Source organism: Leuresthes tenuis, unplaced genomic scaffold (genome assembly GCF_036924035.1).
Source record: "Leuresthes tenuis unplaced genomic scaffold, fLeuTen1.0.hap1 SCAF_9, whole genome shotgun sequence".
NCBI classification, from domain to species: Eukaryota; Metazoa; Chordata; class Actinopteri; order Atheriniformes; family Atherinopsidae; genus Leuresthes; species Leuresthes tenuis.
The window spans coordinates 744288-763534 of NW_027325363.1; the positions used below are offsets into that span (position 1 = coordinate 744288).

Sequence of the window (19247 nt, forward strand, 5' to 3'; positions counted from 1 at the left end):
TAATGTCAGAAAATTAGGTGGATATTCATATCATCACGGACCATTATGGGACGGTCCTGCTCAGGGATGGAAGAGAGCGGTGAGTTCATCCAGAAAGTCGCCCGACTGGGCCCCCAAAGAACTTCCATCATTATCGTTAATGTACAAATCGTCTCTCGACCACTTCAGTCAGCCACACCGACTTTTATTAGGACAATAATTCATTACAAATTTAAAAATGAAATATACAAAAAACCTTTTCATAACAGCATTTTTAAGGACCCCACCCTGCAGGGGCCCCTGGGTAAAGGGGCCATTTACTCCCCGTCCGACGCCTCTGCAGACGGCTCATTTCCACCCTCAGAGGACTACAGGTCCGTTTATCTGCATCAGAACAAGCTGAACAAAGTGTTGATACCACTCTGTTAATAACTCTGTTAAAAACTGTTAATAACACCTTTAAAAACTGTTAATAACACCTTTAAAAACTGTTAATAACTCCGTTAATGACTTCGTTAATGACTCTGTTAATGACTCTGTTAATGACTTCGTTAATGACTTCGTTAATGACTTCGTTAATAACTGTTAATAACACCTTTAAAAACTGTTAATAACACCGTTAATAACTGTTAATAACACCTTTAAAAACTGTTAATAACACCTTTAAAAACTGTTAATAACTTCATTAATAATGACTCTGTTAATAACACTTTTAATAACTCTGTTAATAACACCTTTAATAACTGTTAATAACTGTTAATAACTCTGATTCTCCTTTAACAGGAGGAGTTTAGACTCTCTGCTCCTCATTTCTGTTTTTGTCTTTTATATATAAACTAATGTTATTAATATCTTTTCATGCGAAGTTTGTATTTATTTATTTATTTTTTGGCGTTGCAGGTGAGTCTTTGGGGGCGTGGCTTACACATTACGTTTGTTTTCCTCAAGTCAAACGGAGGAGCGCGGAGCGGGGGTGATTGGCTGAGAGGCCCGACGGCCCCGCCCTCCCCAAGTGACAAATATGAAAGCAAAAAAAAGTCAATAAACAAATATCAGAGAAGAGGAAATAAACAACAGTGGTGAGCAACATGGCGGCGGCCGGAGCGGCCGGGTGTGTGGCAGTAACAGGCCGGTCTGAGGGCGTCTGTCCGCTGGGAGAGCATGAGGCGGCCCGGGCTGCCGCTGTGTGTCTGTTGTGTAGCTGTTGTGTACCTCTCCTCCTCTTCTTCTTCTTCCTCTTCTTCTTCTTCCTCCCCTCCATCTCCCAGCAGACTCTCCAGACTCTGAGGGTGGAGGTCTTCCTCGTCCTCCTCTTCTTCCTCTTCCTCCTCCTCCTGATTCCTTGTGGGACTCGGGGAGAAGTTGGAGTAGATGATCAGAGGGCTCACCTGCTCCGCCCACCGGCGCCGTACCTGGCGAGGCTCAGCATCTGATTGGACGACGGAGGCGGGTTCACCCTGAGTCTGATGAACACAGAAAAGCCAAAGTGAAGGTGAATTGATCGACACATTGATGGAGCGTCTGAACTGATCGTGATGTGAGCAGACTGACCAGTTTCCTGTACCACATGGGCAGCTTTCCGTTTGATTGGAGGAGAGGAGGAGCCTCTGTAACACAGGACGGGTCAGAAGGTTCCCAGCCTGGAGATCAAACATGCTAACTGTTAGCTTCACAATGCTACAACACATGATTGGATGAGCTCAGCTAACAGTTCATTATTGGTGCCCTCCATTAAACAGAAGTAACCTGAATCAGAGGCTTTTAAAGCAAACACTCAGACAGTGGAGGTGTGAAGATGGTTTCATATCATCTACAGTTTGGACGTCCTGAAAACAAAGCAGGTGAGTGGGGGAGGTGGATAATAGGATGGTGAGAAATTTAAACTAAGTGAGTTGGAACATGTTGAATAACAAAACTGAACAAAAATTAACCAAATCCATACAAAAATTGTTTGATTTAAGTTTCTTTTCTCTTGAGGAACATATAGATCACTGTGATCAAAGCTAGCTACCTTTCTGAACCCACCATTGAATTCTGACTCTACTGAGTATGACATACGTCATCTACGCAAACTTTAACAGAAAGGAACAAATAACAATTTCCCATTAGATCACTGTGATGCACATCCTTGCTGACAACTGGATTTGCATTGTGTTCAAGTTGTATTCTTCCCCCCCGTTCACTGCTGACTCCTTTCCATGTGGAGGAGCAGCAGCTGCTTCACACTCAGCTGTGAACTGACGGTGGCATGAAGAAGCCAACAGAACCACATCATCTGTAAAACAAAGGGCAGCCTGCTGGAGTCCAGCACCGGGTAAACCGGCGCCGCTTTGTGCCATGAATGCAGACACAAAGGGAGCAAAAGCTAAATAAACCTTTATCTGATGAGAGCTTCAGTTCCTGCTGACTCAGATGAACCGGTTCAGCTTCCCCGACCCGTTTCAGACCAGCTGAATTTAAATCAGATAATAAACACATTCTCAGCTGGACAAAAGTTTAACAGACAGAGGAGTCTCTGCCACCGTTTTGGTTCTTGTTGAAACCGTCAGATAAATAACCTGAAAACAAACCGGAAAAATAAAAAACTTTGAGGCTGGACTCGCCACAGCAGAAGCCCAACTGGAAGAGTCCAGTTATTCCAGCTGGGTTTCTAACAATACCTGAGCTGGGTGTCAGATCAGGCCTCTTTACTGCCTCCAACAGGGGTTCAGTTCAGTTAACCCTCCAACAACAGGGGTCAGGGTCTACCCTCCAACAACAGGGGTCAGGGTCTACCCTCCAACAACAGGGGTCAGGGTCTACCCTCCAACAACAGGGGTCAGGGTCTACCCTCCAACAACACGGGTCAGGGTCAACCCTCCAACAACACGGGTCAGGGTCAACCCTCCAACAACACGGGTCAGGGTCAACCCTCCAACAACACGGGTCAGGGTCAACCCTCCAACAACACGGGTCAGGGTCAACCCTCCAACAACACGGGTCAGGGTCAACCCTCCAACAACACGGGTCAGGGTCAACCCTCCAACAACACGGGTCAGGGTCAACCCTCCAACAACACGGGTCAGGGTCAACCCTCCAACAACACGGGTCAGGGTCAACCCTCCAACAACACGGGTCAGGGTCAACCCTCCAACAACACGGGGTCAGGGTCAACCCTCCAACAACACGGGTCAGGGTCAACCCTCCAACAACACGGGGTCAGGGTCAACCCTCCAACAACACGGGGTCAGGGTCAACCCTCCAACACGGGGTCAGGGTCAACCCTCCAACACGGGGTCAGGGTCAACCCTCCAACACGGGTCAGGGTCTACCCTCCAACAACACGGGTCAGGGTCTACCCTCCAACAACACGGGTCAGGGTCTACCCTCCAACAACACGGGTCAGGGTCTACCCTCCAACAACACGGGTCAGGGTCTACCCTCCAACAACACGGGTCAGGGTCTACCCTCCAACAACACGGGTCAGGGTCTACCCTCCAACAACACGGGTCAGGGTCTACCCTCCAACAACACGGGTCAGGGTCAACCCTCCAACAACACGGGTCAGGGTCAACCCTCCAACAACACGGGTCAGGGTCAACCCTCCAACAACACGGGTCAGGGTCAACCCTCCAACAACACGGGTCAGGGTCAACCCTCCAACAACACGGGTCAGGGTCAACCCTCCAACAACACGGGTCAGGGTCTACCCTCCAACACGGGTCAGGGTCTACCCTCCAACACGGGTCAGGGTCAACCCTCCAACAACACGGGTCAGGGTCAACCCTCCAACAACACGGGTCAGGGTCTACCCTCCAACACGGGTCAGGGTCTACCCTCCAACAACACGGGTCAGGGTCAACCCTCCAACAACACGGGTCAGGGTCTACCCTCCAACAACACGGGTCAGGGTCTACCCTCCAACACGGGGTCAGGGTCAACCCTCCAACAGGGGTCAGGGTGAGGAATGTGTTTTTTCTTTGTTCAGCCGCTTAACTCTGACCTTTGACCCATTCAGGCAGAAAAAAGGCTCCTAACTCAAGGGATGAACCAGTGTTGTGTCGACACAGAACAGACAACTTAGCAAAGAAGCCATTTTAAACTGGATCTTTAGGCACTTTGTTACCAGCAGCCTGTCACAAAGACACATCATTTGTTCCCATTTCTTTAGCTGCATCTATGAAAAACAGCAAAGAAAACACAGTTTGACAGACAGAAAATAGGATTTCTGCAGCAACAAGGTGATTCCCAAAGAGCTGTTAGCTGAAAACTTGGCATATCTCAGCATGGTGTGCAGTGTGTCCTTAAAACATTTGAGGAAACTGGACAAGTGGAGGACAAAAGAAGAAGTGTCAGGCCTAAAAAACTATCTCCAGCAGATGAACAGGATCTGAGAACATTTTGGAGCTTGGGACAGAACATTTAAACAGTCTGATAGAACATTAAGACGGTTAGTTCAGTTATTATCACTTCACCCTCAGCTGGAAGCATCACATGTTCTTCCTTATTGAAGGTCTTTACCTGCGTTTATACCAGCTAATTGTTCACTGATCGAATTAAACTGACCTGCGTCGTGCTGCTGCTGCTCCGGACTTCCTGCTGACCCCTCAGAGCACACCGAGTCAGGACTCAGCTGGGTGCGCCACACAGGCCACGCCCCCTGACCTTTCAGCTGGGTCAGAGGCTGCTGAGGGTCGGTGGCGCCCTCCGTGTCTCTGGAAGCAGAAACTCGTCATCAGGAACAAACCGAAGCACAGGAAGTCCCGTCCCATGATGACTCACTTGTGGGCGGAGTTGCTGTTGGCGTAAAGGATGAAGGTGCCGTGGTCTTCACCTGCCGTCTGCATGCTCACCTCTTCCTCCTCTTCCTCCTCTTCTTCTTCTTGCTCCTCCCCTCCATCTCCCAGCAGACTCTCCAGACTCTGAGGGTGGAAGTCTTCCTCCTCCTCCTGATTCCTTGTGGGACTCGGGGAGAAGTTGGAGTAGATGATCAGAGGGCTCACCTGCTCCGCCCACCGACGCCGTACCTGACGAGGCTCAGCATCTGATTGGACGACGGAGGCGGGTTCACCCTGAGTCTGATGAACACAGAAAAGCCAAAGTGAAGGTGAATTGATCGACACATTGATGGAGCGTCTGAACTGATCGTGATGTGAGCGGACTGACCAGTTTCCTGTACCACATGGGCAGCTTTCCGTTTGATTGGAGGAGAGGAGGAGCCTCTGTAACACAGGACGGGTCAGAAGGTTCCCAGCCTGGAGATTAAACATGCTAACTGTTAGCTTCACAATGCTACAACACATGATTGGATGAGCTCAGCTAACAGTTCATTATTGGTGCCCTCCATTAACCTGAAATAACCTGAGTCAGAGGCTTTTAAAGCAAACACTCAGACAGTGGAGGTGTGAAGATGGTTTCATATCATCTACAGTTTGGACGTCCTGAAAACCAAGCAGGTGAGTGGGGGAGGTGGATAATAGGATGGTGAGAAATTTAAACTAAGTGAGTTGGAACATGTTGAATAACAAAACTGAACAAAAATTAACCAAATCCATACAAAAATTGATTGATTTAGGTTTCTTTTCTCTTGAGGAACATATAGATCACTGTGATGCACATCCTTGCTGACAACTGGATTTGCATTGTGTTCAAGGTGTATTCTTCCCTTCTGTTCTCTGCTAGCTTCCTTCCCTTCGCCGCTAGCTTCCTTCCCTTCGCCGCTAGCTTCCTTCCCTTCGCCGCTAGCTTCCTTCCCTTCGCCGCTAGCTTCCTTTCGTTCGCCGCTAGCTTCCTTCCCTTCGCCGCTAGCTTCCTTCCCTTCGCCGCTAGCTTCCTTCCCTTCGCCGCTAGCTTCCTTTCGTTCGCCGCTAGCTTCCTTCCCTTCGCCGCTAGCTTCCTTTCGTTCGCCGCTAGCTTCCTTTCGTTCGCCGCTAGCTTCCTTCCCTTCGCCGCTAGCTTCCTTCCCTTCGCCGCTAGCTTCCTTTCGTTCGCCGCTAGCTTCCTTTCGTTCGCCGCTAGCTTCCTTCCCTTCGCCGCTAGCTTCCTTCCCTTCGCCGCTAGCTTCCTTCCCTTCGCCGCTAGCTTCCTTTCGTTCGCCGCTAGCTTCCTTTCGTTCGCCGCTAGCTTCCTTCCCTTCGCCGCTAGCTTCCTTCCCTTCGCCGCTAGCTTCCTTCCCTTCGCCGCTAGCTTCCCTCCGTTCGCCGCTAGCTTCCTTTCGTTCGCCGCTAGCTTCCTTCCCTTCGCCGCTAGCTTCCTTCCCTTCGCCGCTAGCTTCCCTCCGTTCGCCGCTAGCTTCCTTTCGTTCGCCGCTAGCTTCCCTCCGTTCGCCGCTAGCTTCCCTCCGTTCGCCGCTAGCTTCCTTCCGTTCGCCGCTAGCTTCCTTCTCAGCTAACAAGCCGACTGATTTCCATTAAAATGCTAACATGAAGTGTTCCCTTGTGTTTGACTCGATATGTGAACCGGCTGCTTTCTGCTTAGATGCTGCAGCACTGACGTTGTGCTATCGTGCTAAGCTAACTGGCTTTTACAATGGACACACTGTTCAGTATTTTCTCTTTTCTTTTCTTTGAAATGCTCCCAATCCTCCATCAAATCAAGCTGCTACAAACATGCTCATGTTGTGCGACAGTAATAACCGTCCGTGTGAAACAGACGGAGCCGAATACGTTGGTGGGAGTTAAACTCCGCCCTCTTTCTTTGGGAATAAAGCAGTAGCTTCATCGAGCCCTTCGTCACACCTCCACCTTACCTCCAATACGGAGGAACTGGTTTGGAGGAAGCAGTAACATCACCAAGATCATTTGTACCTCGACCCAATAGCTCCTCCTCACCAGAAGCCGGGTCCGGTGTGTCTGGAGTCCCGAGGTCAGCTGGTTCCTGCAATCGTACCGAAGGCACCTTGAAGGTCTCCCTCCTTCAAACGAGAACACAGTCCATTAAAAGCAGCTCTGCATCACCTGGCTCTCTGCTGGGCTTCAGCTCTCACCTGATGTTGGGCTGTCTGCTGGTCTCAGCCGCAGACCTGAGGCCCCGCCTCTTCCTCATGGTGCTGGTCATCTGAGAGTCCAGCCGCCACATGAACACACAGCTACACACCAAAAAACACAAGCTGATAAAAAGTGCACGTCTTAAAGGCTTTGGAAATAAGCAGCGTCAGCGTGTCTCACCCGTCTGCTGACACAGAGATCAGGTGTCTGCAGTCCTGACTGAACCTCATGCAGGTGACCATCTCTGAGGAAACAGCAGGAAACAGTGCAAAACTCAGCCTGCCGTCTGTGGAAGAAGGTCAAGATGTTTCTGAGGGAACCAACGCGCCGTTTCTCACCTGAATGGCCGAACAGGGAGGCCACGCACTCTCCGGACTTGTAGTCAAAGATGGTGATGTTTTTATCAGAGCAGCTGGTGGCGAAGAACGACCCCGACGGGTCCATCTGAACCTGCAGAGTTCATCCATCAGTGTCCGCATTAAGTTAAGATTCATTTCATCAGAACCGGTCGTTACCTTCAGCAGAGCGCCTTCATTGCTGGACGAGCCTTTCAAACACCTCTTCAGCTTCCCCGTTTCCACGTTGTACACCCTGAGGAGCACAGCTCAGCTTCAGCTTCAGCCTCAAGCCTCAAGCTTCAGCCTCAAGCTTCAGCCTCAGCCTCAAGCTTCAGCCTCAGCCTCAAGCTTCAGCCTCAGCCTCAAGCTTCAGCCTCAGCCTCAAGCTTCAGCCTCAGCCTCAGCCTCAAGCTTCAGCCCTAGCTTCAGCCCTAGCTTCAGCCCTAGCTTCAGCCCTAGCTTCAGCCTCAAGCTTCAGCCTCAGCTTCAGCCCTAGCTTCAGCCTCAAGCTTCAGCCTCAGTCCTAGCTTCAGCCTTAGCTTAGCTTCAGCCTTAGCTTAGCTTCAGCCTTAGCTTAGCTTCAGCCTTAGCTTAGCTTCAGCCTCAGCCTCAGCTTCAGCCTCAGCCTCAGCCTCAGCTTCAGCTCTAGCTTCAGCTCTAGCTTCAGCCTCAGCCTTAGCTTCAGCTCTAGCTTCAGCCTTAGCTTCAGCCTCAGCCTCAGCCTCAGCTCCAGCTTCAGCTCCAGCTTCAGCCACAGCTCCAGCTTCAGCCACAGCTCCAGCTTCAGCCTCAGTCCTAGCTTCAGCCTTAGCTTAGCTTCAGCCTCAGCCTCAGCTTCAGCCTCAGCTTCAGCCTCAGCCTCAGCTTCAGCCTCAGCCTCAGCTTCAGCCTCAGCCTCAGCCTCAGCTTCAGCCTCAGCTTCAGTCTCAGCTTCAGTCTCAGCTTCAGCCTCAGCTTCAGCCTCAGCTTCAGCCTCAGCTTCAGCTTCAGCCTCAGCTTCAGCCTCAGCTTCAGCCTTAGCTTCAGCTCTAGCTTCAGCTCTAGCTTCAGCTTCAGCCTCAGCTTCAGCCTCAGCTTCAGCCTTAGCTTCAGCCTTAGCTTCAGCTCTAGCTTCAGCTCTAGCTTCAGCCTCAGCCTTAGCTTCAGCTCTAGCTTCAGCCTTAGCTTCAGCCTCAGCCTCAGCCTCAGCCTCAGCTCCAGCTTCAGCCACAGCTCCAGCCGCGTCGTTACTCTGACGGCGTGTTTCTACTGTACCTGACGTTCCGGTCCTGACAGGCGATGGCGACGTGAGTCCTGGATGCGTCCAGGTCCATGTCGTACAGAGTGGTCTTCTCAACCAGGTGGTGCCGCCTGGAGAAGGACAAACCGTCCACAGTCTGCACCGCAACAGAAAAACACTCAACAGGCAGCCTTTCAAAACAGAGCCAAAATACAACGACAGAACACGACATCTGGCTGTTCCGAGTCACCAGAGGGGGCGCTGCAGGCTACACTGCGAGTGGCTGTGATTCAGCAGAAGAAGTAGTTCCAACAGGAAACAAACTGTGTGCATTGGTCTGTTCTCATGAACCGTCACCTGTTGCTCTGCCCATTTTACCCAGAATGCCTCTCCTCTGATGGCCGCGGGGCTCCAGCCCCCCCCGACCCACGGATTAAACGGGTACAGAAGATGGATGGATGGACATTAAGGGAATTTTTCTTTAGTTTTTACTGTTTCTTCTTCATTTCTTTCACATGACCCCCATCCAGTGGCCCACTTAAACCACCTTAAAAATAGATTACCCCCCCAGCACAGAACAACGAGGCCCAGCTCAGACTGACCTGCTCCGCCGCCTGGAAGTAGATGCTCTTATCAGCGCCACAGCTCACCATCTGGACCTCTGGACTCTCACCTGGAACACAGGTAACAACCGGTCCTTTCAGTGACACTAAGAGCCGGCGGGTCGCCACTAAGGGCCGGCGGGTCGACACTAAGGGCCGGCGGGTCGACACTGAGGGCCGGCGGGTCGACACTAAGGGCCGGCGGGTCGACACTGAGGGCCGGCGGGTCGACACTAAGGGCCGGCGGGTCCACACTGAGGGCCGGCGGGTCGACACTGAGGGCCGGCGGGTCCACACTAAGGGCCGGCGGGTCCACACTAAGGGCCGGCGGGTCCACACTAAGGGCCGGCGGGTCCACACTAAGGGCCGGCGGGTCCACACTAAGGGCCGGCGGGTCCACACTAAGGGCCGGCGGGTCCACACTAAGGGCCGGCGGGTCCACACTAAGGGCCGGCGGGTCGACACTAAGGGCCGGCGGGTCGACACTAAGAGCCGGCGGGTCGCCACTAAGGGCCGGCGGGTCGACACTGAGGGCCGGCGGGTCGACACTAAGGGCCGGCGGGTCGACACTAAGGGCCGGCGGGTCGACACTGAGGGCCGGCGGGTCCACACTAAGAGCCGGCGGGTCGACACTAAGGGCCGGCGGGTCGACACTGAGGGCCGGCGGGTCCACACTGAGGGCCGGCGGGTCGACACTAAGGGCCGGCGGGTCGACACTAAGAGCCGGCGGGTCGCCACTAAGGGCCGGCGGGTCGACACTGAGGGCCGGCGGGTCGACACTAAGGGCCGGCGGGTCGACACTAAGGGCCGGCGGGTCGACACTGAGGGCCGGCGGGTCGACACTAAGAGCCGGCGGGTCGCCACTAAGGGCCGGCGGGTCGACACTGAGGGCCGGCGGGTCGACACTAAGGGCCGGCGGGTCGACACTAAGGGCCGGCGGGTCGACACTAAGAGCCGGCGGGTCGCCACTAAGGGCCGGCGGGTCCACACTAAGGGCCGGCGGGTCGACACTAAGGGCCGGCGGGTCCACACTAAGAGCCGGCGGGTCGACACTAAGGGCCGGCGGGTCGACACTGAGGGCCGGCGGGTCCACACTAAGGGCCGGCGGGTCGACACTAAGGGCCGGCGGGTCGACACTAAGGGCCGGCGGGTCCACACTGAGGGCCGGCGGGTCGACACTAAGGGCCGGCGGGTCGACACTAAGGGCCGGCGGGTCCACACTAAGGGCCGGCGGGTCCACACTGAGGGCCGGCGGGTCCACACTGAGGGCCGGCGGGTCCAACAGGACAGAGGCTGACCCTCTGACCCTCGTCAGGTGAAAGCGGAGAGCATACCTGTGAACTTTACCGCAGTGATGGAGGCCGAGTGGTCGTTCAGCGTTTGTTCCAGACTGTAGTTCTTCTCCAGGTTGAAGATGCGGATCAATCGATCTCTGCTGGCTGAAGCCAACAGTTTCACACCTGAAACAGCAACAGGGTTTAGTGTTTAGTCCCAGTTCATAAAAGACTCAAAGACCAACTAAAGAAACAGATTTAGTCACACAAAGCATGACAAGAAAGAGTTTGTGAGCAGGTGAAGCCATAAATCTGCAGGTAAAGTTTATCCTCTGGGCTCTTCCATCCTCAGTACAGCTGGCTGAGCTAAATATGATGTAACAGAACGCCTCTGAAGCTGTGAATGTTGTCCCAAACTCCTACTGCAGCAGCACTTTAACCTGTTCCACCCACTAAAACCAGCCTCCAGCAGCAGGTTTATCCTCAGATTCTACCTGTGAACTTCTGGCTCAAAGCGTTTCGCTGCATGAGCATCGAGTTTAAAAGAAGAGACCGAAGTAAATCATCTATAAATGAAACAAAGCCTGAGCCTTTCCACCTGGCTGCTGTGCTCGGGCCGTAAAACCTCCCCCCCAGATGTTTGCAGGTGTTTTTCTCCCAGATGTCTGCAGGTGTTCTTCCCCCCAGATGTTTGCAGCTGTTCTTCCCCCCAGATGTCTGCAGCTGTTCTCCCCCCAGATGTTTGCAGGTGTTCCTCCCCCCAGATGTTTGCAGCTGTTCCTCCCCCAGATGTTTGCAGCTGTTCCTCCCCCCAGACGTTTGCAGGTGTTCCTCCCCCCAGACGTTTGCAGCTGTTCTCTCCCCCCAGACGTTTGCAGCTGTTCTCTCCCCCCAGATGTTTGCAGCTGTTCTCTCCCCCCCGGTGTTTGCAGCTGTTCTCTCCCCCCCAGATGTTTGCAGCTGTTCTCTCCCCCCCAGATGTTTGCAGCTGTTCTCTCCCCCCCCAGATGTTTGCAGCTGTTCTCTCCCCCCCCAGATGTTTGCAGCTGTTCTCTCCCCCCCAGATGTTTGCAGCTGTTCTCTCCCCCCCAGATGTTTGCAGCTGTTCTCTCCCCCCCAGATGTTTGCAGCTGTTCTCTCCCCCCCCAGATGTTTGCAGCTGTTCTCTCCCCCCCCAGATGTTTGCAGCTGTTCTCTCCCCCCCCAGATGTTTGCAGCTGTTCTCTCCCCCCCAGATGTTTGCAGCTGTTCTCTCCCCCCCAGATGTTTGCAGCTGTTCTCTCCCCCCCAGATGTTTGCAGCTGTTCTCTCCCCCCCAGATGTTTGCAGCTGTTCTCTCCCCCCAGATGTTTGCAGGTGTTCCTGCCCCCAGGTGTTTGCAGGTGTTCTTCCCCCCAGATGTTTGCAGGTGTTCTTCCCCCCAGATGTTTGCAGGTGTTCTCCCCCCCAGATGTTTGCAGCTGTTCTCCCCCCCAGATGTTTGCAGCCGTCCTTCCCCCCAGATGTTTGCAGCTGTCCTTCCCCCCAGACGTTTGCAGGTGCTCCCCCCCCAGATGTTTGCAGGTGTTCTTCCCCCAGATGTTTGCAGGTGTTCCTCCCCCCAGATGTTTGCAGCCGTTCTTCCCCCCAGATGTTTGCAGGTGTTCTCCCCCCCCAGATGTTTGCAGCGGTTTGCTTTGCCAGGTCTCACCTGTGGACGTGGGAGAGAACTCCAGACACAGCACCTCCGAGTCGTGAGCTTCGATCTTCTTCAGCTCATCCAGGAACTGCAGCCCGAAGATCCTGAGCAGAGACACAGGAACGCTCAGCAGGGCTCACCTGTGTGTGTGTGTGTGTGCATGAGAGCGTGCACGTGGCTCACCGCAGGTTTCCACAGCGGTCTCCGGCTGCCAGGTGCTGCCCGTCCGGACTGATCCCCAGAACTCTGATCCCTGCCTTCCCATCAGCCCCTGCTGCCTCCTCTGGCTGCAGGTCCTCCCCCACGTACAGGATCCTCAGCAGGTCCTGAAGAACACACACATGCACACACACGTGCACACGTGTCACCGGGCTGCGCCTGCCGCGCCGGGCGCCGCTCGCGCTGACGGTAACGACACTTACGTTGCTGTAGAGGTTCCGGTGGGCGGCGGGCGGGTCGGCGTGCCACAGCCGGATGGTGTTATCAGAGGAACAGGTGAGGAAGGAGGACGGAGGCAGGCAGGCCCGGCCCGGGTCCTGCAGCTCCGGGTAAACCTGGAGAGGACAAGCGGAACCGGGTCACACAGAACCCTGAAAGGTTCTACAACCGATGAAGAAAGTGCGGTCGACATGAAACTGAAACAGAGTCGGGGTCTTCTGATGGTTCTGGAAGGAGCGTGTTGTCATGGCAACGTGTCAGTTGGACCCACTTTAAGGGTCTGGAGCAGAATTATTATTATCAACAGAACTGAGAGCGTCGTTTATAAATATAGGTTTCAGATTTGGAGCCACAAAGTTTAAACACAAATGGAATATTGCTTTGATATCAGAAGGCACTTAATTAAGTGAACTTTATTTTACAGCCAGTAAACTTTGAGCTGTTAATAAACTCACTTTAATTCCGTATTTCTACGTTCCTAAACCGTTTAATTCCGTATTTCTACGTTCCTAAACCGTTTAATTCCGTATTTCTACGTTCCTAAACCGTTTAATTCCGTATTTCTACGTTCCTAAACCGTTTAATTCCGTATTTCTACGTTCCTAAACCGTTTAATTCCGTATTTCTACGTTCCTAAACCGTTTAATTCCGTATTTCTACGTTCCTAAACCGTTTAATTCCGTATTTCTACGTTCCTAAACCGTTTAATTCCGCATTTCTACGTTCCTAAACCGTTTAATTCCGTATTTCTACCTTCTAAACGGTTTGATTCCGTATTTCTACCTTCTAAACGGTTTGATTCCGTATTTCTACGTTCTAAATGGTTTAATTCCGTATTTCTAAACGGTTTAATTCCGTATTTCTAAACGGTTTAATTCCGTATTTCTAAACGGTTTAATTCCGTATTTCTACCTTCTAAACGGTTTGATTCCGTATTTCTACCTTCTAAACGGTTTGATTCCGTATTTCTACCTTCTAAACGGTTTGATTCCGTATTTCTACCTTCTAAACGGTTTGATTCCGTATTTCTACGTTCTAAACGGTTTGATTCCGTATTTCTACGTTCTAAACGGTTTGATTCCGTATTTCTACGTTCTAAACGGTTTGATTCCGTATTTCTACGTTCTAAATGGTTTGATTCCGTATTTCTACCTTCTAAACGGTTTGATTCCGTATTTCTACCTTCTAAACGGTTTGATTCCGTATTTCTACCTTCTAAACGGTTCGATTCCGTATTTCTACGTTCTAAACGGTTTGATTCCGTATTTCTACGTTCTAAATGGTTTGATTCCGTATTTCTACCTTCTAAACGGTTTGATTCCGTATTTCTACCTTCTAAACGGTTTGATTCCGTATTTCTACCTTCTAAACGGTTCGATTCCGTATTTCTACCTTCTAAACGGTTCGATTCCGTATTTCTACCTTCTAAACGGTTCGATTCCGTATTTCTACCTTCTAAACGGTTCGATTCCGTATTTCTACCTTCTAAACGGTTCGATTCCGTATTTCTACGTTCTAAAACGGTTCAATTCCGTATTTCTACGTTCTAAACGGTTTAATTCCGTATTTCTACGTTCTAAACGGTTTAATTCCGCATTTCTACGTTCTAAACGGTTTAATTCCGCATTTCTACGTTCTAAACGGTTTGATTCCGTATTTCTACGTTCTAAACGGTTTGATTCCGTATTTCTACGTTCTAAACGGTTTAATTCCGTATTTCTACGTTCCAAACGGTTTAATTCCGTATTTCTACGTTCCAAACGGTTTAATTCCGTATTTCTACGTTCCAAACGGTTTAATTCCGTATTTCTACGTTCTAAACGGTTTGATTCCGTATTTCTACGTTCTAAACGGTTTAATTCTTCTTTCTGATTAAACCTATCTCGGTGAGAGTAAACAGTTTAACTCCGGTTAGCAGCAGTCGAGTGAAACGACTCTCTGAGGTATTTCTAACAGCAGTCTGTGTGAACAGCTCTTCTTCCAACTGTTTGACTTTAGGCGACAGAACAGATTTTTTGCTTCCCAGGTTGCAGTTTCAGTGCCACATCCGGACTTCCTGGTTCGTCTCAGAGATCCCGCTTCACACTAACCTCAACGCTCCACACGCAGCCGCTGTGGTACAGAGCCGAGTACAGCTTCGCTGCGCTCCCCACGTCTTTGACGTCCCACACGTACACGCTGTGGTCGTTGTACACGCAGGTCAAGTGTCGCCCAGCGGGGTCGAAGGTCAGCGCCAGCGTGTCGGGGTACCGAGCGTCTGGACTGGCAGGTAACGGGTTTCTGTGGGAGCAGAGACGGAGTCAGAGGTCGCAGGTGTGTTCCAGGTGTGTGTGTTCAGGGTTTTTACCCGAGCAGCGCGCTCTGCGTGAGGTCGACGCCCAGGCGGTGCGGCCGCTGCAGCGTGGTGATGTACTGCAGGTTGGAGGGAATGAATACTCTGATGACACCATCAGCGCAGCCACAGAAGATGAAGTCCTCGCTGACCGCCAGGCAGCTCGCCGATGACGTCTGTCAACAACAGAATGATTTAATGTGTCAACAACCAACAGGACGTCAGAGGGAGACAGGTTAGCAGTGAGCTGCAAGTTAGCTATAAGTTAGCAGTGAGCTGCAAGTTAGCTATAAGTTAGCAGGGAGCTGCAAGTTAGCTATAAGTTAGCAGGGAGCTGCAAGTTAGCTATAAGTTAGCAGGGAGCTGCAAGTTAGCTATAAGTTAGCAGGGAGCTGCAAGTTAGCTATAAGTTAGCAGGGAGCTGCAAGTTAGCTATAAGTTAGCAGGGAGCTGCAAGTTAGCTATAAGTTAGCAGTGAGCTGCAAGTTAGCTATAAGTTAGCAGTGAGCTGCAAGTTAGCTATAAGTTAGCAGTGAGCTGCAAGTTAGCAGTGAGCTGCAAGTTAGCAGTGAGCTGCAAGTTAGCAGTGAGCTGCAAGTTAGCAGTGAGCTGCAAGTTAGCAGTGAGCTGCAAGTTAACAGTGAGCTGCAAGTTAACAGTTAAGTTAGCTATAAGTTAGCAGCAGATACTAGCAAACAATGCTTTCTCATCAGCTGTAATGGACCAAGCCAGAGATGAAACATGCCGATAATGTAACGTTAACGTTCAGTTCCTTTAGTCCAGCGTTGAACTGGACCAAGTTGTTAAAACAGTGGGATGAAAAGTGGCTGCTGCACATTCACAGTCTTTAGCTAACTCTGCTGGAACATTAGCCTCAGATATAGTTTATCCACTGGGCTCTTATATCCTCTGAGGCTGCTGCTGGATGGAAGATGCATGCTCCTCAGTGCAGCTGACAGCAGAACATTTCCACCAGAAGCTGGCTTCATCCGTCCAGCAGGGTGGATGTGAGGGGGCGGGGCTTAGCAGAGGAGGCGGGGCCAACTTAAGGAGTGACGTACTTCAGAAATGAAAGTCAGAACGGCTCGTTAGATGAGGAACTTTCAGACAAAGGGAACTAAATAAGTCCCAGGGTTGTGTTTTTGGGGAGTTTTACATCTGCTGGTGACCTCAGACGCCCTGATATATGCTCCCAGGAGCAGGAAGAAGGAGTTTTACACAATATCTCCCTTTAAACTCACTCATAAGGAACATATGGGGCACATCTTCTTTTGAAGCCGTCTTTCGGGGAGCATTCCAACTCTTTCTAACTAAACTGAACTGAACCCTTCAGGTGTGTTCCTACCTTCAGGTCAACCCAGGCCTCCAGATGTCGGCTGCTGTTGAAAAGACACAGCAGGCCGGAGCTGGTGATGCAGTAGGTGTTGGAGGCCATCAGGCCCCGCCCACACGCCACACCACTGAACATACTGTTCTTATGGTCGTCCAGCAGCCCCGACCGACCAATCAGAGGCACTGTGCTGTTCACCTAGGAGCAAGGAGAAAAAATGTAACGTCCAGCTGTGACCACAGCAGGTAACGAGCCGTGATTGGCTGAGCAGAGGTCAGGTGGGTACCCGTCGCTCTTTGGAGGCGTCCAGGTACCAGAACTTCACGTGGCGGTTTCCTGCGGTGACGAAGTAGCTGCTGTCCTGGGAGAAGGAGACGGAGAAGACTCTGCTGGACACCTTGTTGGATGCGATGATGGAACCTTTCTGTTCGCACACGGAGAAGAAAACATCAGCGCCGACCGCCACAGCGGCGTCGCCTGAAAGGCTTCCTGACGCAATGAATGACCATCAGAGGTGTAAGTGTCTCACTTTGCCTGGTGACTGAGGAGAATATATATATATATTCTCCACTTTTTATTACTGAAAACTTCTTTAACAGTCAAGTTCAACACCATAAATTAGGAGAAATAAGATCTTTTGGACATTTCAAAGGATCGAGTCACTTTTTTCAGAAGGAAACTGGATATTTTCTGTGTTTTTATGTTGAAACGAACAGTTTTAACCACAACTGAAAGCTTTGTGCATGTGTGCGTGTGCATGTGCTCCTCACCCTCCAGTCCCACACGCTGACCGTCATGTCGTGCTGGTATCCCACGGAGACGATGTAGCAGCTGTTGGAGGAGAACGCCACACAGGAAACTCCGTATTTATGGGACTGCACCTCGGCCACCTGACCTCCGCCCACCTGCCAGACCCGAACACAGGGCATGTGGCCGCTCTGTGGAGGCAGAGCGCAGCGTTAGCAGGAAAAACGCCGGACCGGGCTCAGAAACACCGGACGGGGCCTCACAAACGCCGGACCGGGTCTCACAAACGCCGGACCGGGCCTCACAAACACACGACTCCAGAGGAAACACTGCACAGTGTCCATTTTAAAGCCAGTTAGCTTAGCACGAAAGCACCAGGAACAGCTCAAAGAGAAAGAAGCTAAACTGAATCCCAACGTCTCCACCATAAGCAGCACAAAGAGAAGCCCAACGTCAAGCTGCAGCATCACCATCAAATCTGTGGCGTCACGGCCAGAGGACGGAGTCAGTGAAACGCCGTCACCACGGCGCCATCAGAGGGAAGCACTCCAGAAACACAGATTTAGCTGCAGGCTGAGGGTCGCTAACAGGCTGCACACCAGCTGCAGGCTTCCTGGACGTCCTGCTGGTGTCCAGAGGAACGCCATGTGCCGATTCACAGCTGTGGCCAGGTGTGTGCAAGGGTCAGCACTCACCTCACCGGTGACCAGGTGCTTCCCATCGTGGGAGAAGGCCAGAGCCGTGAAGGGTTTGCTGCAGGCGTTGATGACGTGCGTCTGCTTGTTCTTCTGCGGGTCAAGCAGCACCACAACGCACCTGAAACACAAACAGATTCAGCGGTTCGGCGTCTCCTGGGGGGCATCCCCCATAAAGGCAGGTTAAAGGAGGCGGGGCTTACCCGGCAGGATAAGCAATGAGTCCAGAGTTGGGGTCAGAGGTCAAACTGCTGCTGCAGACTGTGCTAACGCCAAGAACCTTCTCCAAACTCACCTGAAACACACACAGAGTCCATTAAAACAATTCAACCTGCTTTTATTAGACATCACCTGAGAGCAGCACACCTGAGCCCTGTGTTGGGCCCAAAATGGATTCTTTTAACTGATATTGAAGTGTTTGTCAACAACCAACAGGACGTCAGAGGGAAACAGGTTAGCAGTTAGCTGCTAGCTATAAGTCAGCTGCTAGCTATAAGTCAGCTGCTAGCTAGCAGTCAGCTGCTAACTATAAGTCAGCTGCTAGCTAGCAGTCAGCTGCTAGCTATAAGTCAGCTGCTAGCTATAAGTCAGCTACTAGCTATAAGTCAGCTGCTAGCTAGCAGTCAGCTGCTAACTATAAGTCAGCTGTTAGCTAGCAGTCAGCTGTTAGCTAGCAGTCAGCTGTTAGCTAGCAGTCAGCTGTTAGCTAGCAGTCAGCTGTTAGCTAGCAGTCAGCTGCAAGTTTGATTTTTTCTGCCCAGTTGGCAGTTTTTAATCGTTTGATAGACACAGACCGTGCAGGGTCACAGATTTCCTCGTTACACCGGTGGCCTACTTGTTTTCCTTCTGCTGTCCAAACATTAGAAAACTTGGCAGCGTCGCCGTGATTTAAAGAACTTCCTTCAGAGCACAAATTATCAAACTTAAAGTTACTTTAACAATCGTTTCCTTGAGTTTTTAGGTCACTCGGTGAATAAAAGTGAGCTCTGCTGTCAAACTTCCACAAACTCAGCCCGAGCTAACGGACCGAGGTGCTAACGGTTAGCTCAGAATGTACCCTGCTGCTGGATGCCCTCACCTGGCTCTGGCGGCTGTTCCTCCCCGCAGGTTGCCTCCTCTTGCCGGTGATGGCAGAACCACGGTCCGCTCCCTCAGCCATGACACTGGTCCCACTTTAATTTAAAACTTATTTAAACACCACGGTGTTGTTCTATTAAAGCCCGCGGCTGTGAAACATGAGCGGACCAGCTGGTTAAAACTATTCGCTGATGTTACTGATAAGCGGGGACAACAGTAGCTTCATGCTAACTGTCGCCGGAAGAAATCTGATACTTTCAACTGCGGCGGACTCCGGTTCAAATTGAGTCCCGCCCACTTACAGAAAGATTAACCAATAGGCTACCGAGGATTGTTCTGACGTCACCAAAGCAGCAAATAAACAGTCGGAAAGAATTCAAATCCCGCCCACAAGTTGCGAAACAACCAATCAACGTCCAGGCAATTAAAGTGTATTAAATCGTACCTCCATCTTACCTCCACCAGGTGTGCTGCCACCACGCCATCCTCCTAGGGTCACCACCACTTGACCTGCCGTCCCAGCTCTTGTGGATGTCTCAGAGTTCATAGCCTCCAATCCCCCCCACAGTTTCC

General features: G+C 51.5%; 1 protein-coding gene across 3 annotated transcripts; it reads right to left on the reverse strand.

Moving 5' to 3' along the window:
- Positions 1-240: 240 nt before the first annotated feature.
- Positions 241-19026, reverse strand: wdr62 (WD repeat domain 62). 3 transcript variants are annotated; one of them, XR_011917098.1, is made up of 26 exons: positions 18676-19026; positions 17801-17892; positions 17598-17718; positions 16926-17093; positions 16442-16579; positions 16171-16353; positions 14841-15001; positions 14584-14773; positions 12478-12609; positions 12239-12381; positions 12068-12159; positions 10438-10563; positions 9104-9174; positions 8537-8658; positions 7460-7535; positions 7283-7394; positions 7125-7188; positions 6944-7045; positions 6765-6871; positions 5125-5213; positions 4741-5036; positions 4525-4673; positions 1531-1619; positions 744-1442; positions 629-700; positions 241-574 (listed from the first exon to the last, which is right to left on the reverse strand). XR_011917098.1 is itself a non-coding variant. In XM_072391841.1 (24 exons), the coding sequence occupies exons 1-24, from the start codon at positions 18754-18756 to the stop codon at positions 1032-1034; spliced, it is 3315 nt and encodes a 1104-aa protein (XP_072247942.1). In that variant the 5' UTR covers positions 18757-19026; the 3' UTR covers positions 241-1031. The 3 variants fall into 3 exon arrangements, 1 of the variants encoding a protein (XP_072247942.1); XR_011917097.1 differs by having other exon boundaries at positions 241-700; XM_072391841.1 differs by having other exon boundaries at positions 241-1442.
- Positions 19027-19247: the final 221 nt, after the last annotated feature.

Bases quoted from the DNA above. Each gene is read 5' to 3' on its own strand.
- wdr62 (XM_072391841.1), bottom strand. From the start codon at position 18,756: ATGGCTGAGGGAGCGGACCGTGGTTCTGCCATCACCGGCAAGAGGAGG. The intron at 12,160-12,238 runs GTGAGCCACGTG...GTCTCTGCTCAG, and splicing joins GACCGCTGTGGAAACCTGCG to GATCTTCGGGCTGCAGTTCC. The intron at 5,037-5,124 runs GTCAGTCCGCTC...TGTGTTCATCAG, and splicing joins CCATGTGGTACAGGAAACTG to ACTCAGGGTGAACCCGCCTC.